At 37.9% G+C, this 26,572-nt stretch overlaps 1 protein-coding gene across 2 annotated transcripts in view; it reads left to right on the top strand.

Moving 5' to 3' along the window:
• Window positions 1-26,572, top strand: part of LOC101739490 (uncharacterized) — a 250,911-nt gene that overhangs the window by 180,531 nt on the left and 43,808 nt on the right. Inside the window, exon 3 of one of the 2 annotated variants that reach the window (XM_062672000.1) lies at window positions 17,532-17,620. The exons of the other annotated variant lie outside the window; for it this stretch is intronic. Coding sequence (XP_062527984.1) covers window positions 17,608-17,620 — 13 coding nt within the window. The 5' untranslated portion in view covers window positions 17,532-17,607. The remainder of the gene's footprint in view (window positions 1-17,531; window positions 17,621-26,572) is intronic. 2 annotated transcript variants of the gene reach the window in all.

Raw genomic sequence — 26,572 nt, forward strand, 5'->3', positions numbered from 1 at the left:
CAAAACTGTAAAAAAAATCGTTAACTAGATCTCTGATATTATACCAAAACGACCACATTAATTAACGACTGAGTCTTCTCACTTGTCTCTCTGCGTAGATAGTTTTAAAAGATATTTTCAGGGTTTCTACCGGTAGCTACGCCGGTAGCAACTATTAACAATCATGATAGTATCATTATCAAACCGAATCTAGCTTACTCACATTGAAACTGGCATTTCATACGTTACTTAAGGTCGGAGTGGACTATAGATTTTTTAAATGTTCCTGTCATCTCAATTTTACTAGAGATCACTATTGCCGGCTCAGCAATGAACTCCCACTCTTCAGGATGTTTCAGCGACACTATGACATGTCCTTCTTCAAATAAGAACTGAAAAATGACGGATAACAACAGCTTGGGAGCAATACCAACATTTCTAAAGTTCATAGGAAATGGTGGTTTACCAGCATATGTGTACTTGGGCTATCATATGGGCATTGGGCCCTTTCGTTTCGTTACATTCTATGCCATTAAAAATATATATTCAGGGAAAGCGGTCCATGATCTGCAGCGATCATGGGCTTATCGAAAATCAATAAATGACAGTCTTTGGGTTGATGGAATAAATTACAGCAATGCAATCGATAAGAATCCGAGATGAGAACATCACTAATATAAACGGATGATGGGGAAATAACAACATTTCGAGACCGGGACTGGAAAGACGTATCTTTTCACTAAAACTCAAACTCTATCCACCCTTAATATCAGTGAATAGAGTACATTCTCATTTTCCACGGCCATGAATCAACGACGTTTACAAGATAAGGTCGCAGAGCACGCTTAATAAACGTATATGGGAGCAGACTACACGTTTCGCCCAACACTAACTGCCCGTGCACGTGAAATAGGGCCTATATAAAAATGTTTACATTGCTAGAGAAAAACGCGTGGTCAAAGATTTCAGTGTGGTCTAAATTGCAAGGACACAATGGCGCTTTTATATTTCTTGTCATTTCTCGAATTCGTAATGTAAATGTATCGACTTCTCGATACGAAAACGGATTTTTACTGGTGGTAGGACCTCTTGTGAGTCCGCACGGGTAGGACCCACCGTCCTGCCTATTTCTGCCGTGAAGCAGTAATGCGTTTCGGTTTGGAGGGTGGGGCAGCCGTTGTAACTGTACTCGAGACCTTAGAACTTATAACTCAAGGTGGGTGGCGCATTTACGTTGTAGATGTCTATGGGCTCCAGTAACCAATTAACACCAGGTGGGCTGTGAGCTCGTCCACCCATCTAAGCAATAAAAAAAAAACATTACATTAAATGGTAGTACTTGATAGCCAGCCTTCGAGATTTGCGTTACCGTACGTCAAAACAATTGTCGTGCTCTCGATTATGAGTATAAATTTCGAGCTTCGGGAACGTGTCGACTCGATTGCGACACGAAACTAAGCAAATTCATTCGTGCTACTGAAATTAATTCATTTCACGGCCAGTAGGGGCGCTGTTTAAAACCTACACATTTTTTCTCGATAGCGCGTCGATGCGCCACTTCGATAAAGCGGCACGACACGAGAACCCTCTCATCGTGGCCGCCGGTAACTACATTCCCGATCCTGCGGACAGAATGGAAAGCAGTCGACGTCGCCCAAAACACGTCATCTCGGATCCTCCCGATCCACTAACGGTGCTTTTAGGTACTTCAAGCACCGGTCACCGTTCTCGTCGAGCCCTTCGTCGCAAGCGACGGGACGGACGAGTAAATTAACTCTCAGACACAGCCCACTGAGTTTCTCGCCGGATCTTCTCAGTGGGTCGCGTTTCCGATCCGGTGGTAGATTCTGCGAAGCACGGCTCTTGCTAGGGTTCGTGTTAGCAACGTCATCAGGTTTGAGCCTCGTGAGCTCACCTACAAACGTTAGGGTTACGCTGAAATAGCCTCTCAAGGCTCTCAGCTTAGGTAGGAAAAAAAAAAAGTCGATAGCGATACGAATACTTTTTCGATAGTCATTCGTGCTCGCCCCTATGTTTATCGCCACCGTCACCGTGGTCATGGACATCGACAAAACCAGGGGACACCCAAGCTGCTGTCCCTTGTTCTATTTTAAAACTGACGTGAGGCAATTTAATGTAGACCTTGCTTTAAGTCACGATGATAACTTCAATGATGGGTTTTTGTAGCTTTGTGAGGTAAATTAGTTTATTCAGGATTATCTTCTCAAAGTAATCGACTGGTTCGCGCATAATATTATTATTATAGACGCCGCCGTCTTTACTAAATCATGCGTACCAAATACACGTCAAATATGAAATAACTGTTTCATTGGATGCGGACTGTTTTTCTTTTTTTTATTGCCCTGGGAGGCAGACGAGCATACGGCCACCTGGTGAATGAATGCTTACCGTCGCCCATGGACATCAGCAATGCCAGAAGTAGCGTTAATCCGCTGCCTACAGTTAAAACCGTGTAGTTTTCATTACCACAATTCAGCCTATCCCTAGCGCGCACTCACCATGCGTTCCAATTAAAAAGGTGGTACAGCCGTTGAAAATACTGTTCAAAAATAAATAATCGCACCTAGCGTGTTTTAATCAAATCCGCTTCCGCTGACGCTACAACTTGCGCTTTACGCCCCTAACTCAGAAGTCAGTAGAGCGACCTATGGGTTTTTTTTATATAAACAAACCTTCGAACTGGGTACACGGTTAAGTCAATAAAATTCGTAAAGCAGAAATACATTAAGATTTGTTGTAAATGTTACATGACAACCTGGTTCCCGCTAAAAAAGTAAAATTTCACAATGATTTTTTTTTTATTGCTTAGTTGATGGACGAGCTCACAGCCCACCTGATGTTAAGTGGTTACTGGAGCCCATAGACATCTACAACGTAAATGCGCCACCCACCTCGAGATATAAGTTCTAAGGTCTCAGTATAGTTACAACGGCTACCCCACCCTTCCCCCACGGCGGAAATAGGCGGGGTGGTGGTACCTACCCGTGCGGACTCACAAGAGGTTCTGCCACCACTCTTGGCATCGAACCTGATTTATTGTTCGGTTAAACAAAATTGTTCATTCGATAAGGGCTTGTGCTCATAAAGATAAATAGCACTACCTCACCTCTGCCTGCAATGTTATAAAAGATATACACTGGAGTACGGACAGCAGTGTGAATATCATAACATAGGTCTTCTTCAGTCATGAACCGCCATTTACTTGTCGTGAGGCGCTTTGAAAATCTGTCGTGGAAGAGCCGTTATATAATACAACTAGCTTTTACCCGCGACTTCGTGCGCGTGGAATAGTTCACAAATAATGCTTTATTTTAGAACAAATTTGGTTAGCATAAAAAACGTTATAGTGAGCCAACCTTAACATATAGACTTATGCTGGCGCGGACTTTTTTTTAGATCTTTTAAAGGGGAACAATTCTGTCATACATTACTTTAGCGAAACTTTAAGCGTTTCCGCAGTGCACGCAGTGGAAGCCCTCAAAAGGGATTAAAACCCCGATTTTGAAACATTCTTTATTGGTGCTCCGCTTGCATTGTGATGTTATATAGCCTATAGCCTTCCTCAATAAATGAGTTATCTAACACTGAAAGAATTTTTCAAATCGGACCAGTAGTTTCTGAGATTAGCGCGTTCAAACAAACAAACTCTTCAGCTTTATAATCTAATATATAAAATTCTCGTGTCACAATGTTCGTTCCCATACTCCTCCGAAACCGTTTGACCGATTCTCGTGAAATTTTTTATGCATATTCAGTAAGCCTGAGAATCGGCTACTATCTATTTTTCATACCCCTAAGTGATTAGGGTTGTCCACCCTTAACATATATTTTTTTATTTGGACATTTTTTTTTGTTATAATGAGGTATTAAGTATGTGGTTGAATGAGGTTTTGTTATTTTTATTATATATTCCCTCATCGTTCATAGCACTACATACCTCTTTCACTCATTTACCACATCCTTACACACTTACAATAAGTTAGTTTTTTTTTCTACACTAGAAATTCCCTAGAAATGTTATATATGGCAAAACAATGTTTACCGGGTCAGCTAGTATTAGTATAGAAGTATAGATTGACACTTCCACTCTGTTATCTCAAAGCGGGTGGCGGTATTCATGTTATCTATGGGCTCTTAGCTCTAGCTCCTTCACTCATCTACGCAATAAAACGAAGCAACAAAAGTATCAGGTCTCGCATCTCGTGATTACGTAGAGAACGCAATAAAAACAAAGACAAAACGCTCCCGAGAGCGTCATATTAATTAAACATCATACAATTCTAATTAAATGTAAATAAACCTCGTATACTTTCCTTAAAGGAAGCGTCCGTAATAAAACACTTGGGCTTCCTGCGTAGATACACGACGAATGGAAGGGGATTAATGCAAAATAAAGTTATTTAAAGAAAATAATGACCCGAATTTTTTTTTTAGATTCTCTATGGTTTTTTTTTAAGTGAAAACTTCTTTAGAGTCGTTGTGATTTCAAACCGGATGCAACGGAAAAAACGACAGGTAAGAGACACAAATACAAAAATGTGTAGGATGAAGCCAGCAAAGAATGAGACAGAAATATACATACTATTTAATACAGCGCCATCTGTGAGATTTTTAATACTAACGTGTGTATGAAAGCTCTTGTTAATTTAGGATTATACGTGAAATTAAAATATCAATTCACAGAGGGCGCTACCTTACAATTATTTACTAATGACTAAATTTTACATATACTTAAGTACGTTTAGGATAATTGTATTTTAATTTTGGAAGGTTTCACTTCTACCACGTGTGAATTGCACACATTTTGTTATTATTTTGTAGTTAGCGGCTTATAGGTAAGCACGTTACCCATGTCTTCGAAAATGTGAATCAGTCCTAAGAATCATCAGAGCATCTAAAAAAATTAAATACACATTGTATTTTCTTAGGTAATTTTCCATGAATAAAAGCAACTAGCTGACCCGGCAGACTTCATAGTGCCTCAATCGATAAATAAAAGACCTAAACTTATTTAATTCCGAGAATTTTCATATTTATCTACCTTTTAATCCTTCCCTGGACTTCCACAAATAATTCAAGACCAAAATTAGCCAAATCGGTCCAGCCGTTCTCGAGTTTTAGCGAGACTAACGAACAGCAATTCATTTTTATATATATAGATTATATAGATATATTTTATTCTTTTTACACTTTCGGTCGTTAGGAAGATCTAGTTCGTGAAGGATGGTTTAAATTATTTACGTTTATAATAATAAAAAAATAAATAAAATAAAAAGTTTTGATACGAACGTTTTTCTTATCTAACATTATTTATTGTCTAGTAAAGTTTTCCTTTGATTCGGTAATAACGTCGTATACAATATTCTTGCAAAACATATGGCACACGATGTTTTAGTTACGTATAGAGATAAGGTTGGAGTTAGCACGAAATGAGACACCAGGACCCCGTAAAGGTATGATACACTTAACAGATGTCAGACATCTGGCTTAGTTTCTGGTGTGATCTATAAAATTATTATTATATACTGGTGGTAGGACCTCTTGTGAGTCCGCGCGGTTGGATACCACCGCCCTGCCTATTTCTGCAGTGAAGCAGTAATGCGTTTCGGTTTGAAAGGTGGGGCAGCCGTTGTAACTATACTGAGACCTTAGAACTTATATCTCAAGGTGGGTGGCGCATTTACGTTGTGGATGTCTATGGGGTCCAGTAACCACTTAATACCAGGAGAGCTCGTCCACCCATCAAAGCAATAAAAAAAATTTAAAAAAATATGGACCCAAAAATAAGTCTCTAAATATTTATCTAATCTAAATATATTGCTGATGCTGTCTGTAATTCCCTTGTTGTGCGAAATGAACAATGAGGCCCGCTTCTCTGTTATGATATTAAGTGACGTCATTGCGACATTGAAGGCATGGCTTATTTACGTAAGAGGGGTTCGATTCTGGGCAGGTCTCTTCGCAGGCTTTTGCTATTGAATGCTGATTATGAACTTTCCAGATGACCTAGTTATAGCCTGCTCATGCGTTAAGAATTGTGCCTTTGTAAATTATTTATTTTATTTTATTTGTGGGTATTCCAAGCCGCGCAGTGCAACTTTGTTAATGTTAGTGAATGATACTTGATTGCTTCGTGGCTGAGATGGGTAAGACGATGGGACCCATGGGAGGACCACGCCAACCCAGCCAATATACGATAAAAATACAACTAATACATACATATAATATATGGAGTATTTGAGAATGAATAAACAATAAAAGGCTTAATTGCGTTTTCTGTTATATAATAAGAAAAAATATATATTTAAAGCCCTTAATCACTTTTAAAATTAATATTAAAAATTAAACAGTAAACAGTATTAATAAACTATACAAAACTGAACTCTCTGTTTACTGAATGACAAACTTCATTCCATGACACTGAATGATCTAGAAGAAAAATCCGTTTTAAAAAATAAAAAATGTTTTTCTTTACATACATGTAACCTCTATACGATTAATCCTTAAAGAGGTTAATATGTTATTTATATCATTCTTCTATAGATGACATAAATAGAATTTCGATTATTGAAACATAAGAACATTAGACATATAAAGAGCATTTTTGCAATATTAAAATATAAAAAGATATAAAAATAATGGTGAAGCAATAGCTTTAAATGTTGTTTCTCTTTATAAGAGCAACTCAATTGCTATAGTTTTACAAAGCTGAACTGTATTTTGATTGAAATAAATAAATACATTATATACATATAAAAAAGTCATCGACACTGGAATTACTCGTTACTCTATTTGTGAAGTTTTTTATTATTGTTATTACAGTCAGTCCCGGAGTGCTTTTCCAGTCTCTAAAATAGATTTATATCTTTTTTTTTATTGCTTAGATGAGTGGACGAGCTCACAGCCCACCTGGTGTTACGTGGTTACTGGAGCCCACAGACATCTACGACGTAAATGCGTCACCCACCTTGAGATATAAGTTCTAAGGTCTCAGTATAGTTACAACGGCCGCCCTGCCCTTCAAACCGAAACGCATTATTGTTTCACGGCAGAAATAGGCAGGGTGGTGGCATCTACCCGTGCAAACTCACAAGAGGTTCTACCACCAGCTGTCACAAACATAGATGAAACGCCGGACAAAATCAAATCCGGATTTTCAAAATAATGCCTTCCACTGCCATTTAAGCTTCGGAAGCACTTAGTGGCTTTATACCCTGGATCGCTTTAGCTTAAGCTTTCCGTCCGCACCCAAAAAGTAAAAAGTACCTTGTATTATTTTCTGGGGTTCAAACAATTTCCATATCCCATTTCGTCAAAATCGAGTCATTTGGACGTGAAATCGTAACAGACCAATATTATCGGTCTCATGTTCATTATATTATTATGGGTCGCTGCATGTAACCATATCTACAGTAAGGTCCACTTTCCGATTCATTATTTGAAGAAATCTCATCTTTGAAAAAAAAACGCATATATATTTATATCGATCGAAGCTTCGATCAATAATACTACTAGATTCGCGATTAGCGCTTCAAAAGCGGCCCGAAAAATAAGACCACAAATAAATTTGTGGTCTTATTTCAAATTAGTATGGTCCAATCATAGCCAACACTAAGACGTCAAAACGCTGCAATGTGCGTTCAAAAACTGAGTAAAAAACTACCGTAACACCAAGGTTTTGGAAGGAATATCTTTTTTTGGTAAATTTATATTATTAAGTGTTTTTCATAAAATAATAAACACAATTATATTGTAAATAAAACACAATTTACGAATATTGTAATTGTTTGGCCAATGTTTGCAACAAGGCACCAACTATTGTAACAAACATCACCTATTCTTGGACAGGGAATGCATAGAGTAGTTTTGTTATTTTATAATGTTATTTTTGTTTGTAGATTTCCTAGTAGCCCCTTGTCGCTGTGCACAATGGATATGTATTGTCGCGAAAGAAAGAGGAGAAGAAATATAGAACTCTTTTAAAAATTCTAGAATTGTTCAATGGTGGTGGCAAATCAATGCAAAAAAGTATTAAAAAAACTTTATATGTATGTGTAAATATTTTAAGCGTATATGCTGAAAAGGATTTGTTTTCTGGGGGAAACGAACACAGCCATAAAATAAGCCTAAATTAAACTGATTATAGAAAAAATCATTGATATAAGATTACATTATATTTGTAAAAAAGAAACCGCTCATATAAAAATGACTTCTAAAAGACAGCTTTATAATAAACTGAATCTGTTTAAAGGTAATTAAACCTACATTATTGTTTTAATTACTTCTGTATAAAGAATACGTGGAAAACATGTTTCGTGTTTCCTTTCATATTTTTTTTACTTTATTCAATTTTATTTTTTATCACCTATTTGTTGTAATAGCGGCAATGTAAAATATTATCTACAACTTTTTTGAATCGGTCAAAAATAGTTGCGACCATACAAAACAAACCTAAAACAAATATGTATATTCTGCAACTCTATGTCTTTCAATACTTACTGTGTTCTGAGCATTGAAATGTAATACCAAGAAACTACATCTTGTTCCACAATACAATAAGCACGAAATTTTAAACAAATATTTTTAACCTTATAAATTAGGCTTTAAGTATCATTTTAGAATAAATATTTTTGTACTGATGACTTTTTATGTTCAAGTGACATTTTAAATTTATTCCATAATATTCTTTTTCTGACGAAAGGACCTAAATACATATATTTTGCAATGGTAATTAAACTTTATGTTTAAGTATTAAGGTTTATAATAAACTGAAGCCGTTAACATTATTAAACTTTTTTCTAAGAAATGAAGATGTTTTCGTGTCTGCAAACGTGGCCACTGGAGCGTCTTATTTTTGTTCCTGATCCGTAATCTAGTACTATTATTGATCGAAGGATCGAAGGGTGAAATGCTATTTGATTTTTTATTTTATTCAAGAGATTTCATGACTAAGCTACCCCCACTTTCTACTATAAATACGTGTGACTATTGTCGCACAACACAACACGTCATCTCGGATCCTCCCGATCCACTAACGGTGCTTTTAGGTACCTCAAGCACCGGTCATCGTTCTCGTCGAACCCGTCGCTTGCGACGAAGGGCTCGGCGAGTAAATCAACCCACAGACACATCCCACTGAGTTTCTCGCCGGATCTTCTCAGTGGGTCGCGTCTCCGATCCGGTTATAGTTTGTGGTAGTTAGTGTGGGCAACATCGTCAGGTTTGAGCCCCGTGAGCTCACCTACTTGTTAGGTTACGCTGACATAGCCTCTCAAGGCTATCAGCTTCAGCATAGCCGAACGGTGTGGAGTTCGCTGTTGTTATTGTTGTATACTTGAGATTCAGTAAAAGGAATTGTTTGGAAAAGTAAGTTTTAATTACTGTCACTATGAAAGGCAATGGCGATGATGAAGAAAATGGCGTCAGTGACGCTGACGTCATCATTTTATAAAACAACATGGAACCAGGCGTCCGTAAATATTTAAATATGTTTCAATAGATAGTCAAACAGAAGCAAATTACCTTTGTTTCTAATAGCCACTTACTTAAATACGATACAACAATATTTCCACATAAATTTGTTCGTTTTAGTCCAGCACAGACAAAATGCATTACCAAGCTAAATTCGTCCGCATTAACGAGACGTTGCACTGTGTATATTTAAACGGCTTAGTCACGTGCGAGACATGGGTTCGGTCCCTGAATCATCCGCGGAATATGGCAGCAAGGTTCAAATTTACCTATCGATTTCGACCCGGAGATAGAGAGAGAGAGAGAGAATACACTTTATTGCACACCAAAACACAATTTACATTCAAAAAATAGTCAAAAAGCACATACATTTGTACAATACGCGGTCTTATCGCTAAAAGCGATCTCTTCCAGACGACCGTTTTTACAGAAATTCGGGAAAATATAAAACTATAGCAGGTATGTGGCGGTGTACTAAAGACAATACATTAATATAGAAAATATATACATATAATAAACAGATATATACCGTTTACATATAATATGAAATATTTTTTTTTTTTTTTTTTTTTTATTGCCTTTGTAGGCAGACGGGCATACGGCCCACCTGATGGTGAGTGGTTACCGTCGCCCATGGACTTCAGCAATGCCAGGGGCAGAGCCAAGCCGCTGCCTACCGCTTAATACTCTCCATAAGCCTCGTTTGAAGAAGGACATGTCATAGCGCTCGGGAAACACCGTGGAGGGGAGCTCATTCCATAGCCGGATGGTACGTGGCAAAAAAGATCTCTGGAAACGCACTATATAGCTAACCGATTTATATACCAATATACATACTTACAGACAATACATACTAATATACTTACATACACATAATAAATCAACAGTATGGAAATGATAAATGATAATGACGCAACAAACAGCACTAAGCAGATAAGTAGTGTTCCTTCACCATTCTTTTAAAACAGTTTAAAGTTGGAGCACTTCTCACTGCATCCGGCAGAGCATTCCACCACCGAACCGCCTGGACGGTGATAAAGAGAGAGAGAAAGAGATAGATACATATACTTCGGGTACAGCAAAAACTCGGTCACAGCACAACCCGTGTTTACAACTACCCTACTTTACGACTCGTAATTTTTTTTATTGCTTAGTTGTGTGGACGAGCTCACGGCCCACCTGGTGTTAAGTGGTTACCGGAGCCCGTAGACATCTACAACGTGAATGCCGCCACCTACCTTGAGATATAAGTTCTAAGGTCTCAGTATAGTTATAATGACTGCCCCATCCTTCAAACCGAAACGCAGTACTGCTTCACGGCAGAAATAGGCAGGGCGGTGGTCTCACAAGAGGTCCTGCCATCAGTAATTACGCAAATTATAATTTTGCGGGTTTGATTTTTACTACACGATGTTATTCCTTAATCGTGGAAGTCAGTCGTGAACATTTGTTAAGTACATACTTCATTAGAAAAATTGGTACCCGCCTGCGGGATTCGAACACCGGTACATCGCTAGATACGAATGCACCGGACGTCTTATCCTTTAGGCCACGACGATTGAAAAATAGTATAGTGGTAGTACTTCGTAAATTCGTAAAGTATTTCTACCTAAATTCCTTAATTCTCACTTCTGATTTTCGAGGTAGCGCATTATTTATTGTCTTGTAACACCATTCTCCTTTGTTTTGGTCTAAATTGCGAGATAGATCACAATATAACTGACACAGGCCTTTGATATTTGAGCATGTCCAATAGAAATGTTAATAATTCGCATAGAATAACATTCTTTCACTCCATTCATGAAATTATCTTTAAATCGGCCGACTGTAGAGTTCAAAATTCGATAAATGCGCACAACGAAGCCCACAGATGCACAACGACATGTTATCTCTTAAACTCAGTTGATAAATGGAATGTTCGCAGCGTCCACAGAGTGTAATTAAGGTCGGATGATGAACTGAATTAATGTATCCTGTCCATGCAAGGTAGACGTTTGCACTAGTTTTTTAACACGGCGTAGTTAATGATTTTTCACGCCCGGCTATTGTTCACCGCTCCACTGGGAGTGCTCTGGTAATGATCTTTGTATTCGTCGCGTTTGGCCAAACGAGCTCACAATCGAAGACCATTAGTTCAGCAAGTCCCTGGACACCATGACGCAGAGGCAGCTCAAACACAATTTTGAAGTTTGTCGTAAATACTGTTCTTGGTTAGTTTGCTCATATTGCTCGGCGGCCACCAGACATCTTTGAAAAATTTACGGTGGTGGGCAAGGTAGAAGGGAAAAGATCCACCGGCCGGCCGCCAAACCGTTGGTCAGATCAGATAACTGCGCTCACTGGACTCTGTTGCGAGCGCCCTGAGAGAAGCCGAAAACCGAAGGAAATGGAAGCTGATGGTACAAAGAGCCACGAAGGGCTTTCAGGGACACGACCTTCAGCAATGAAGTATGCGACTAAGAAGACAGAAATACTGTTGGAGACGAGCAAACGATCCACCTGATGGTGAGTGATCGCCGTCGCTCTGGATGTTAAAGGTACTTCGCCCGATTCGGTCGGTACACCAATGTTCTGGGTATTAAGGCTGAACCCTGCTTTCAAAAGTACAATTTGAAGAAAGTTACAAAAGCAATTTGGGGCTTTAATAAACGTGTAACTTCAAGACTTATTACATTAAAATGCACTCTCATAATGTAATGAAAATTTTACAACACAAAGTTATCCATCAAAGAAAGTTTAATAATTTCATATTTAGTTTTATTTCATAATGGATAAGACCGTTTGGATTTTCTACGATTTATTTTTTTATGATTGAAAGAGTACTTGTGGCCCGAATGCCTTTCCAGTTTCACCAGGAGACAGGTGGGCGAGCAAAGGCTCAGCCAAGAGGGGTGGGATTTGCTCACAACTGCCTGAGCGCCTCCGAAGGAGACCTAACAACTCAAGAGCAATTGCTTCGCGAATTGATCTACTACCGCATCGGAATCGTTTTTACGATTCGAATCTCGTAGAGCGTTTTGAACCTCTAGCTCTGCGATGATAACTTTCTTCGCTGAGGAGTGCTCCAGTAAAAATGTCTTAACTCCGTTTCACCATTTTTTTTTAAATGGGGTAATGTGATCTTCAAGCGAACCCCAAAAATACAGTAAACGACCACTGGCGTTGCTGATATCAATGAGAACCTCATAATGATAAATGATAATAACCGGGAACAAATAACGCCCATCCGGCCCCAAATTAGGATTGCCTCTGTTACGGGTACCAGAGACTGAAACACATATTGATATACGTTTAAATATATTCATATATAGATAATAAACAACCAGACAAAGCAAAACAAACCTATTCATCACACGACTTACTGGTGATAGAACCTCTTGTGAGTTTGCGCGGGTAGGTACCCTTGCCTATTTCTGCCGTGAAACAGTAATGCGTTTCGGTTTGAACGGTGGGGCAGCCGTTGTAATTAAACTGAGACCTTAGAACTTATATCTCAAGGTGGGGGGCGCATTTCCGTTTTAGATGTCTATGGGCTCCAGTAACCACTTAACACCAGGTGGGCTGTTCCGCCCATATCAGCAATAAAACAAAAAACGAATCATTTCCCGTTGTAAAAATCGAACCCACGACCCTCGGAGCAACATTCAGCGGCGCTAATTACTACATCACCGAGCTAGTCAAACGATAATTAAGTTTAAAGGGGAATGCCCACTCTCCATAGTGTGCTGGGCCCAAGATGGACATCAAATATTACTATAAAAATGGACTGATTCAAATTCTTAAATGTATTGGATATCTAAAAGGTTTACTTAATACGTAAAAGGTTTTGATGCTGGCAATGTTTTTTCCGCAAAAATAAAAAACCTTGTTTTGCAATAAAGTTGCTTTTTTTTAAACTACTTATTGTAAACTGTAGTGACGCTCATTTGGAAGAAAGTAAATGCATATTTATTTATGACAAAATTAATGCACTAGGTATTTTTTCTCTAGTCTATTGTCCGCTTTGGGCCTGAAATGGGCATTCCCCTTTTCGTAGTTAGCTTTCAAGTATCGAGAAATCGTGATGTGGAGTGACTTACATCCAAAAAAGCACAGCCTTTATATTCATGAAGCTAAAACGAATCATATAAATCCCGAACTCGCTGACTCGTACTTGGCGCGATAACTGTCTTCAGATTTATTGAGCCAAATGTAACATACTGTTTTCTGGCACTTTAGGCGGTCTACTGAAATTAACTGGGAGTGGACCCCACTGGTAAATATCTAAACATATTTCTAAAGCCAATTACCAAACGTAAGAACTTGAACGTGTTGCTCTCTCTCTTCCTAGCCATTCATCCTGCATGGTGGTGGGATCAGCGTTCCTTAATTTTTTTTCTCCATTTGGCTCTGTGTTCGATATCCTCATCAGCAACATTGCATTCCCTCTTGACTTTCAGCGCTACATCTTTCTTCAATCATACCTGGAAAGTATTTCAGATACAAAAGAAACATCTGGGAAATTGAAATCATATTATTATTACGTTGTCCAATACCGTTGTCCAAATGAAGAGCTCGACGAGTAAATTAACCCATAGACACAGCGTCTCGCCGGATGTTGTCAGTGGGTCGCGATTCCGATCCTATGGTTGATTCAGCGAAGCGCTCCTCTTGTTGGGACCGGTGTTTTGTGTTTGAGGTTGTAAGAGGTTTTGTAAGTCCGCACGGGTAGGTACCACTACTCTGCCTATTTCTGCCGTGAAAAAGTAATGCGTTTCGGTTTGAAGGGCGGGGCAACCGTTGTACTGTAAAAACTGAGACCTTAGAAACTCATGTTTCAAGGTGGGTGGCAAGATTTACGTTGTAGATTTTTATGGATTCCGGTAACCACTTTACACGTGATGAATTATGAGCTCGTCCACCCATCTAAGCAATAAAAAAACCATTCCATATAGAGTAAATCGTTTGCTTTATATGATAAAAACAATATACATACTTATTTTTTTTTATGAAGTGTCATTATTATCAAAAGAGGAAATTTATTATTTTAATTTATAAATCATACGCTTAAACAAATCGTCATTTGTTGGGAGCGTGTACCATTGTTCTTGGAAACACCGGCCCGATCTGAATGAATGATACAAAGGGCAGGACAATACAACTTCCGACTCGGAGATCCCGATCGGAATGGAAAGGAAAAAACGTTCGAAACCGCGGAAATGAGATTCAAATTGCATTATCACTTAAACGAGAAACAAAAAAAGCGGGCTACTGCTTTTGTGCCAAATATCTAAATGGATCACCACTATTCGAAGCATTATATAAACCGACTAATAAAATCGTGATTTCCGGATGTAATATTTTATATTTGTATGTTCAATTACTTTACAAACTTTTTATCTTCCTGCTAATAAAATATGTCTGCTTTGAGCTGGATGGCAGATCATACGAGACACTGTTTTTAATTATATTAATACTCAATCCATAGCGATCATAGCAATAGCTTTAGGGTTTCCACGCTGAAAGTTGTAAAACGGGCCTGTCGGTGTCAAAATTCTCTCTACCTCTGTCTCTCCCATTTATCCGACCGGCTCACATTGCTAGAATAGCAGACTCTTGGTCCTTTTTAAAAGCCACTTCTGCTACTGCTTCAACAAACTTTTTAGACCCAACAATACAACCTTGTTTAATTGACTGTCTGATTAACCATTGTCGTTAACCACGACATATATATTTTTTTATTGCTTAGATGGGTGGACGAGCTCACAGCCCATCTAGTGTTAAGTGGTTACTAGATCATAGACATCTACAACGTAAATGCGCCACCCACCTTGAGATATAAGTTCTAAGGCCTCAAGTATAGTTACGTATGTGTTACAGTTATGATATGTCCTTCTCCAAACGAGGGCCGAGGAGACTTTTCCGAAATAAGCAGCGGCTATGCTCCTCTCATTTCTGCAGCGACTGCTTACCACCAACTAGCTTGTCAACCTATAAAATTAATAAAACCATTAGGTTCTGCATATAACAAAAACATGTAATATCTCGACAGATTGTGACATCCATCCCTATATCGGTCTCAAGTTATCCGAATCGATTAACGTCTAATGTCGTTTTTATTGCCTCATCATAAAAACGACATTAAAACCCATATTTTATACCCGACAGACGTGTACTAAGCACCTCAATATTATATATCTATTTGTTTTTATTGCTGTTTCGATGCGGTACATCTGGAAGTGTGCGCGATTCTAAAAATTACCACTTCATCTTAATTGAAGAGTGAAATAAGATTGCAAGATTTAACTGCATTTTTTTTATTGTATTATAGATAAATAATAGTAGTGGTAATTTAATTAAGTGAATATGAGATTTCTGGCATTTTAACAAGTTTTTATGTTGATTGATTCATTTACGTGTGTAACGGAATATCTTATACCTTTAAACGAGCAATTCTTGTATATTAATATTATATAATCTCGGAAACGGCTCCAACGATTTTCATAACATTTAGTATACATGGGATTTACTGGGGCGATAAATCGATCTAGCTATGATTAATTTTCAGAAAATGCTGTTTTATTCGTGTTTTCAATAATCAACTCTTCCCGACATCTATTGGCGAATAATAATACTATTTTTCTTAATTGAGGGCAACTAACCGCTTTAAAAACCTCGGTCATCATCTAGTTTTAGCTTAATTATCACGACTTTTTTTTTTATAACTACTAAGAGCCAAACGAGCAAGACGGATTTTTAGCAACGTAGCAAGGATTATTAACGATACAATAATTTGATTACTTAGAGCTAAGATTCCGATCAGAAAGAAAAAAAACATTTATTTTTTGTACTCTCTAGGACAGTGGCTAAATTAAGTATAGGTCGCCGTGGACGTCAGCCGAGACACTAGCACTTGACTTGAGTAGCACTTTGGGGGGGGGGGACTTCGGTTCCTGTATTTTGTCCCGTATGTTCCATGGGGAGTGCTCTGAGGAATTGTTCGAGATGATACCGTCATCTCGTTTATACCATCGCACCGCCCGCCACCGGAGTAGAGTTCATCCATACTACCTCGAGCCACTGCGGTCATCCACAGTGCGTTTCCAGAGGTCTTTTTTATCACGTACCATCCGGCTTTGGAATGAGCTCCCTTCTACGGTTTTTCCCGAGCGCTATGACATGTTCTTCTTCAAACGAGGCTTATAGAGAGTACTTAAGGGTAACCATTCACCTTCAGGTAGGCTATATGATCGTCTACGAGTCAAATAAAAAAATAAATACATGTGTGCAATTCACACGTGGTAGAGTGAAACCTTCCAAAATTATAATACAATTATCCTAAACGTCTTAAGTATATGTAAAATTTTGTCATTAGTAAATAATTGTAAGGTAGCGCCCTCTGTGAATTGATATTTTAATTTCACGTATAATCCTAAATTAAAATTCACTACAAGAGCTTTAATACACACGCTAGTATTAAAAAATCTCACAGATGGCGCTGTATTAAATAGTATGTATATTTCTGTCTCATTCTTTGCTGGCTTCATCCTACACATTTTTGTATTTGTGTCTCTTACCTGTCGTTTTTTCCGTTGCATCCGGTTTGAAATCACAACGATTCTAAAGAAGTTTTCACTTCAAAAGCAAAAAAAATCTTCATATGGCCAAAAATCTTCGTATATCTGAGGTCGAGGTGTCTATCGCTTTGGAGAGAACATTGTCCTGCCCTCGCATCGGAACGATCTTCTCGAACCAGTAATCAGAAACGTTTGCAAAGAGAAAGTGCTGGAATTGTAATTCACCGTCTCGTCTAGAAAGTGCAAGTATTATAAGACTATCAATTCGTTACGGTTCACGGCACTTGTAAATAGCCACTTTCAAAATGTTTCTTTTATTGCTGAGCGACTTGAAAAAAAAACAAAAAAAAAAAACAATTTGAAACGATCGATATTTTATGGATCAGTATGAATTTTAAAATGAAAACTTAATTCTATTGTCACGATAATTTATATGTTGTGTATTATTAACCAAAAATTTACGTTAAATAATTTGTAGCTAATGCAATATTTTTTTTGTTTCAGGTAAAGAATACAAAAAGACTTCGTAATAAAAATACTGTATGTCGAATACAAGACAATGAGATAATAACGAAATCTAATGCTACAAACAGGTAAATTAATAATTAAAAATTAACTTGTGAATCGATTTGGAAAAATGCTTTTCTGTAAGAACTACGTTCGTTGAAAACGTAGGCTACTAATATATATATTGCTGCTAAAATATAAATATACTAGCTTTTGCCCGCGTCCTAGTCCAGATGGGATAGTTCACAAATAATGCTTTATTTTAGAACAAAATTAGTTAGCATAAAAAACTTTATAGTGAGACAACCTTAATATATAGACATATGCTATCGCGGACTTTTTTTTAGAACTTTTAAAGGGCAATAATTCAGTCATACATTATTTTAGCAAAACTTTAACCGTTTCTGCAGGGCACGCAGCAGAAGCTCTCAAAAGGAAAAAAAAACCGATTTTGAAACATTCTTTATTGGTGCTCCGCTTGTATTCCTCTTAGCCTGACTTTATATAGCCCATAGCTATCCTCAATAAATGGGCTATCTAACACTGAAAGAATTTTTCAAATCGGACCAAGTATTCCATGAGATTACCGTGCTCAAACAAAAAAAACTCTTCAGCTTTATAATATTAGTATAGATAAGTATAGATTAAAATAACGGCGGTGCGGTAGTTAGCGGCAGTAAGTATGTTTATCAGTCTCTGCTACCCATAACACAGGGAATCTTAAATTGGAGCCGGATGACCGTGCGTGATTTCTTCGCAGTTATTAAGAAAAATGAGTTTCCAATTCCACGTTCCCAAATCAAGTTTACAGTTTTACGGTTATATGATATAATTTTCTGCTGTGCTTGGCTGTGCCTCTGACGTTGGCGACCGACGTCCTTGATAAACCACTCATAATAAGTCGGAACGCAATTAAGCCCATCTTTCACGACCACACGACCCCTTCACAGTGTTTCCCGAGCGCTATGACTTGTCCTTCTTCAAAGGAGGCTTGTGGAGAGTATTAAGCGTTAGGCAACGGCTTGGCTCTGACCCTGGCATTGCTGAAGTCCATGGGCGACGGTAACCAATCACCATCAGGTGGGCCGTGTGCTCGTCTGCCTACAAGGGCAATAAAAAAAACATTTCTATACTGAAAGCTTCGAGTAGTTTCGGGAAGATTTTAAGAGCCTTCTATCTATGAAGCTTCGGTCTGGCGTCTGTGGGACGGCGGGATAGATGTAATATGCTCTGCGTAAACCCTGTCCCACCGTCTCAATAGCCCCGACTGGGCTCCGGCCCGGTCCGGGGTAGGGCTCCGGCTGTGAACGGTAGCAATTTTTAGTGAGGTTCAATCCCCACATACCCCAACTTCCGCACGGGTGGGGGAACCAGCGATATTTTCCGGTGAAAAAAAAATCTGCTTCTTCTTAGGACCTTCATTGCTGAAGGTCGTGTCCCTGAAAGCCCTTTGTGACTCTTTGTAACATTAGCTTCCATTTCCTTCGGTTTTCGGCTTCTGTCAGGGCGATCGCAACAGAGAGTGAAGTGAGCGCAGTTATCTGACCCGGCCGGCGGGTCTTTACCCTTCTACCTTGCCCACCACAGTCAACTTTTCAAGGTTGTTTAGTGGCCACCGAGCAATGTGACCAAACTAACCAAGAACCTTCTGGTAGCAAATCGTCGACAGTCTCGTTTCTATGCGAAGTTTCTATGAAGCATAAATTTTCTTCATAATTTCATTTGAGCATACCGCTGGGCAACTCGACTAGCGTAGCTATATTACGATCGTTAAACTGTATACCGCGCGAGTCGCTCCATCCTGTCGCGAGTATAATTGATTGATGACCAGCGGTTCTGCATTGTACAGTTCATCGCCCCGACCAGCTGTTTCCGTCCAGGTGTATTTAACCATGACATATACATGTAGATTAATCTTCTTTTAATTTATGTACATAATTATATCCACAGAAATCTGAATGTAAGTTATATCTTAAGTACTGAATGTGGACGTATATAGTGTCGCCAGTGCCGTAATTATAGGATGGGAGGGCTGGTAAAATGCTACGAACCCCCGCCCCAGGAGGTCGCAAACTCAAAGTAAAAATTATAAATTTTAAATACACGCTCAAAATCAATTTAAATGTAACTAAAAATTCCAATGCTTCGCTTCCAAGAGCCAGGAAATAAATACACAGATTACAATAGTTCACTTGATTTTGTATTACTTTATTTACAACTCCACTTGTACAATAGACACAGATATACACAGAATACACCGCTTTTTCTGCCGTTTTTTCAGACTACTGCCTTTTTTATTATGTCTCGTCCCCACTACTGCCATTGCTCCCACAATAGTGTTGCTATTTGGCAATCCGAAAATTGTCTTAATTTTAACATGCTAAATTCTATATCAGCTATTTTACAACAAACCTTACAATTACGTAATACCTATACTTCTGAAAATTTGTTTTTTTTTAGTTAACCAAATACTTCAGTGACTAGTTACAATCACACCATGGTTTGTTCAATTTGCCGCGGACCTCAGATGGTATAGGTCCGGTTTTCAGCGTCACGTGGACTATTGAAGCGGGCCGTTGCACTAATCAAAAAGAGGGATGAGCCCCATAGGTCCAAAAGGTCCACCGCTAGCTACCAGAGCTGACAAAAGCTTATTTAGATCTGCCTGACGCCTTGAAGTTTTGGTTCGTTACTAATGAAACCCGATTACGTGGTAAATGAATGAAATATACTTGAATGTTAAAATATACACGGGCGACACCTGTCGACCTTTGAAAAAAAACCTTCCCTGAAGTGCTTACAACAACGAAGCTCATAAAACATTGGCTTAGGATCGCATAGAAGGAAAAACTATGCAGATAATAAATTATTGCGAGCAATAGATTGGTCGATCGATTTCGGGCGGCGGAATCTTGGATGGCAAACTTAGAAGGAAAAAACTTATACGGTGGAACTAATGATAGACAGGGCGATGAAGCTTACACGTGTCGCCTGAATGTGAACCGGTCAGTCCATCGTCACATATCAAATAACCATCTGACTAATGTTATCTCGCACAAATCATAGAAAAGGGAATGTAATATTAATTACGATGATGTCTCCGTTAATGGGTTAAGTAACATTATATTATAAAAGGTTACACCACAGGAACTAGAGACTGTGGACATTATTAGTAGCACGATAGATATGTTGTAGGAGAATAAATACAATTATGCATATGTAAATATATTGAGATTTAGGTAAGAAATTAGTAAAAAGAAGTCTGAAAGTAGCGACCAAGAAAATAAAGAATGGAAGATTATCTGGGTATGGGCATGCTATGCGTAGAGAGGATGAACCTGGTTATGAAAGTAGTAGTAAGGTCCTCACCTTACTACTAGTTTCATAACCAACAGGTTTTCCTAAAAAAGTTAATGAAGTGTGTATCCGGTCTCCGTCCTCGCCGAATTGCAGCCCACTGAGTTTCTCGGCGGCTCTTCTCAGTGGGTCGCGTTTCCGATCCGGTGGTAGATTCTGCGAAGCACGGCTGTTGCTAGGGTTCGTGTTAGCATCGTCGTCAGGTTTGAGCCCCGTGAGCTCACCTACAAACGTTAGGGTTACGCTGAAATAGCCTCTCAAGGCTCTCAGCTTAGCTAGGAAAAAAAAAAAAAAACCAAATTGCGACGAAAGGCTCGACGAGTAAATTAACGCATATACAAATCCCTTTTTTTTTTTTTTTATTGCTTAGATTGGTGGACGAGCTCACAGCCCACCTGGTGTTAAGTGGTTACCGGAGCCCATAGACATCTACAACGTAAATGCGCCACCCACCTTGAGATATAAGTTCTGAGGTCTCAGTATAGTTACAACGGCTTCCCCACCCTTCGAACCGAAACGCATTACTGCTACACGGCGGAAATAGGCGGGGTGGTGGTACCTACCCGCGCGGACTCATAAGAGGTCCAACCACCAGTAAAATGTGTGAAACTATGTTTTGAGTGGTTATAGCGCATTTGTTTTAATGAAAGTACCCGACACTCCTACCAATACGTATATCGAAGCGTCGGAAGGCTGTCTTATATGATTGATGATTATATGATTATTGACTCGCAAACTCCTTAATCACAGGAGTTTTCAGATTGGCGATGAACCTCAGAAAACGTTGAAATATGTAGACCGCAGTGTTGACTTACCACTACCTTAATTATACAGATGTTTTAATTACTTAAACAATCAGGGATTACAACAATAATTAGTGATTTAGAGCCAACGGTTTTGTGAATGACCGCCACGTGCGGCCGCTGTCAACAAGAGAATAGAATGAGTTTTACTTTCGCTCGCAATGACAAACGCAACTCATTTCAGTGTTACCAGATCTTTATAAAAATTACCATTTAGTTGATTAAAATGATTAATCATTATTAAAAAACCAGAATAATTTACCAACGATTGTAACTCCCAAAATTAACTGATTTTCATTATAAACAAATATCACACGGCGTTATACATATATTATACATAATAATATGTAATGAGTTGTTAATGATACAGAAAACCAAGTTGTTGCTCTACAAAGTAAAACACGAGTTATTTATTAATAAAATTAATAACTCGTTTTTTATTAATAAATGACGAAGCGTGTTGCGGATAATAACATGCACTTATATTGTGTGATTTTATTAACTTATTACTACACTTACAATTATTATAATTATTTTCGAACCAAGCATCGTAATTATTATTATTAATAATACTTTATTTCAGTTTTCTTTTTTTTTAAATATGTAGTAATATTTAATATTTTATTTAATAACTGTTATATTTGGAATCACCAAGTACGCATCTTTTTAGATTTTAGGTTCTTGTCCCCCTGATCGGTTGTCTGGAAGATGTCGCTCTTATTGATATTACCGCCCACCATACTATAACTTTTTACATTTGTTTTGATTTTATATTGGTATACTTTATTCTGTAACCATTCTTTATTATATACTCTACTACGTTACTAAAATTCATTGAGAAACTCTGTTTTTTTTAGTAAACTCTTTAACAAAGAAGTTCTTATTCATTTCATTGATCTAAATAAAAAATGTATTTACGGACTAATCTCTCATTTATCATTGTCATTATCATTATCTCGTCTATCATTTCGGACTTTTTGAATACGTAAATCGTTTCGTGGTCATGCATCCTACGACTTGTGCAAACCGTATAAAATACAATAATACATTATGTTAAGTTATATTCTATTTCCCCGTCACATTTCCAAATGAGAATAGATACTCCTTTCCCCTGGCATTTCCTCGAGGACGAACAATATCGTCAAAGCTATTCAGCGTGTAGCGTGTAAAAATACCTACACGGGACGCAGGGTTAAGGCGCGTTCTATTGAACCCTTGTAGCCAGTAGCTGACAATAAGAAACAATTGACATTATAATGAGAATACAGAGAGACAATAATTAGAACTAGAGGTCCCGCAGTAGTCGAAATTCGACTATAATTAATTGGAATTGTAAGTTTGTACAATATTATGATTGTATTTTATAATTCTATAATCACAAATTTCGCCAAGACTACACTATAAACAAATATTAACAAAGACAAACCATATTCTATTCTCAATTTGACAACAGACGTCAAGAACAAAAGTTTTCGCTTCACGTATTAATATATTAGAATGTGATATTTTTGTCATTGTTTTATGAAAATCGAAATTTTAGTGTAAATTTTTATAATTATAAAATACAAAGCATAGAATCAAAATCGATTAAGGGAATGAAATATCTAAAGATGTAACAGACAAAATACCTATGGAGGTGTTTTTTTATTGCTATGATATGTGGATAAGCTCACGGTGGACCTGTTGTTAAGTGGTCACCGGAGCCCATAGACATCAACCACGTAAACCACCACCCATTGAAACATGAGCTCCAAGACTCAGTTTTTCAGTACAACGGTCGTTCTACCCTTCAAACCGAAACAGATAATTGGTATCTATTCGTATGGGCTCATATGACGCCCTAACACGCAATTACGAAAATTTTGCGGGTTTGGTTACGTGTTTGATTAAAAGATGTTATTCCTTCACCGTGGAAATCATTCATGACCAATGTGCTTAGTGCGAGTTATTTTAACGTTTTCGATAGCGTAAAAGTTAACTCAAATTTTTATGGAGTTGAAACAGCGCCCCTATCGGCAAACGTTGGCGTACGTTCGAATCCATAAAAATTCGAGTTAACGTTTACGCTATCGAGAACGTTAAAAACTCAGTTTCTAAGTACGTATTAACACAATCGAGAATTAGACTTCACTAATGATGCTATCTATGTCTGTTGTTGACGTTTTTCGTCCCACGTTGAACCTCATATCAAAACATGCACAGCATCATTTCAAATCTCAGATCATGTTTTTTTTTAATGAACATTTTATTCAATCAATAAACACGGCTCTAACGCAACGATATTATAAAGTGCGAACCCTTAACACATGTGGGGTTTGTCTGCCCCCCTCCATTCCCCGGGATCTCGTGCCGGCAACAAACAGAATAATAAATCTTACGCTCGTCAATCCCGCGTTATACGAACAGACACCGCTGAAACATTTTGCTGATACAGAACATTGGTTTTGTATTTAAAAAAAATGTTTTCGTGTTAGCATTTTAGAAGCTTTCACATTACAGGCATTAACAGACCGTTATGACTGTCAGTACTTGAACCATTGTACCATGGTACAGTTGCGGACTAAATAATAATAATAATAATGGTTGGTTCAAATTAAGTATCAGTTGAATGGAATATTTGAAATGTATTCAACCGATAATTATCTATATATATATAAAAATGAATTGCTCTTCGTTAGTCTCGCTAAAACTCGAGAACGTCTGGACCGATTTGGATAATTTTGGTCTTGAATTATTCGTGGAAGTCCAGAGAAGGTTTAAAAGTTTGAAAAAATAGGAAAATGCTTGGAATTATATAAAACAAACAATTTTGTTTTTCCTTTGATGTGTCCCCCGTCGGACGGATTCCTTTTGTTTGTTTTAAGTTTATTTTATACAAAAGTTTAGGTCTTTTATTTATCGATTGAGGCACTACGAAGTCTACCGGGTCAGCTAGTTTTTAATAAATGTATCTTTTTTATTTGATTAGTTTTGTTACTTTTAAGTATGTTTCAACGAAACTATGTACACACGTGGACTTGTTGTTGTCTGAAATAAAATAATTCATTCTTTACATTTTCTGAACTCCAAACATTGCGAAATCGATGTTTTAATTTTAAATTAAAGATGTGGATGGGTTCACCTTCCATCTTGTGTTATGCGAATCATTCGAATATTAGAAATTTGTTCTATTCATGATACCTGACTCATATCTGATTTGCGGCATATCCTTTGACGATGAAAACAGTTCGTGAATACGTGTTCAATTCGTATTTCTGTATATACTTATAAATTATATTCCAATGTTAGATAATTTGCTAACTGAATGTAACCTAATCTTAAATAATCAAATGTAATCTAGTATTTTTTTCTTTCTAATTAGTCTAGATATCAAAATATTTGTCATTTAGTGAAAAGGTCTAGATTTTGTATTTCTTAAAATTATTCATTGTAATTTCATTCAATTAATCTTACTTTTCTAATTTCAAGATATAGTCAACTATTTCACTGTGAATTGCACCTGTAACTGAGGTGACATGTGTCGTGTACTTATTGTCAATTTGCCAATGTCTTTATTGATGATCACTTTGTTGGTGAAACTAAAAAAATAAATAAATAAACATGGTATAAAACAGCATTTTTGCACAATCTATACATCTAAACATTGAGGCTCTTATGGATTTATTAGGCTTCGGAAATTTATACCTTTAAGCCGCATCATTGCTTTCCGAATAAAAGCCGTAAATAAAATCCTAATCAACGGCTTTCGGTTACATAGCAAATGTGCTTACATCACAAGTAAAACAGTCATAACCGATTTCGTAGTCAAATTAATTAACCATTGATTGCATTCGAATATTGTAATTAAGCATTGTGATCACGAAGTCACGTGGAATCCACAAGGCAATTCATTCATTTAGCGCACAATATGTACCGTACACTAAAGGCCGCGAAGGACTTCGCGTTTGTTAAGCGACATTGTTATTGTCACTAACAAAATTAACTTAGTTTCTTTTGTGTTGGGACGTGCTGAGCCGGTAGAAATGATCGGCAGCAATGAAGCAGACTTTAGGGTCTATAAGAGACCTATAAAGTCGAAATTTTAGTCTTTTTTTTCTATCTAAGCTGAGATGCGATTGGATATTCACTTCGGGGTTACCAGCTTTAGGATAACGACAAAGACAAGATCTTTCATCGAGCGGGATGGTTTTGCTCCATACAGCGGAGGTTAAGTTTTTTTTTCCTACCTAAGCTGAGAGCCTTGAGAGGCTATATCAGCGTAACCTTAACTAGTAGGTGAGCTCACGGGGCTCAAACCTGACGACGTTGCTAACAAAATCCTAGCAAGAGCTGTGCTTCGCAGAATCTACCACCGGATCGGAAACGCGACCCACTGGGAAGATCCGGCGAGAAACTCAGTGGGCTGTTTCTGAGGGAACTTTAGTCTAATGTGTCAAGTCGGTTACTTGATCTTGTCCATCTCTGTGTGCGGCTCCGATAGGTTTATATTTTTTATTTTTTTATTTTAACAATATCTTCTCATCCTCACGCCTAAATTAAACCGTGGCCTGAATTTTAAGGTTAAGGCATATTGTGAGCCCGTACGCGTGGCTAGAACCATTGTGATATTCATATTTCTGCCGCGAAACATTCGTCTTTCTGCATCTTCGTTACAAAGTGAAATGAGGATTAGCTTTAGTCATTTTTTAGCTTAGCCGCTTCACTAGGACGGATAAGGGAAGTAAAGGACTCAACCAGCAGAGAAGGGTTTGATCACAAACCGCTCATCGCCTTTAAAATTTAACAGATTTAGGGGCAGCTGCTGGGAGAGCACTTTCACTGGATTGGAAAAGATCCGACTCGAAATTACCCGGTCTGAACGTGAGCAATGTTTGCATC

This window comes from Bombyx mori, chromosome 14 (genome assembly GCF_030269925.1).
Source record: "Bombyx mori chromosome 14, ASM3026992v2".
Taxonomy (NCBI): domain Eukaryota; kingdom Metazoa; phylum Arthropoda; class Insecta; order Lepidoptera; family Bombycidae; genus Bombyx; species Bombyx mori.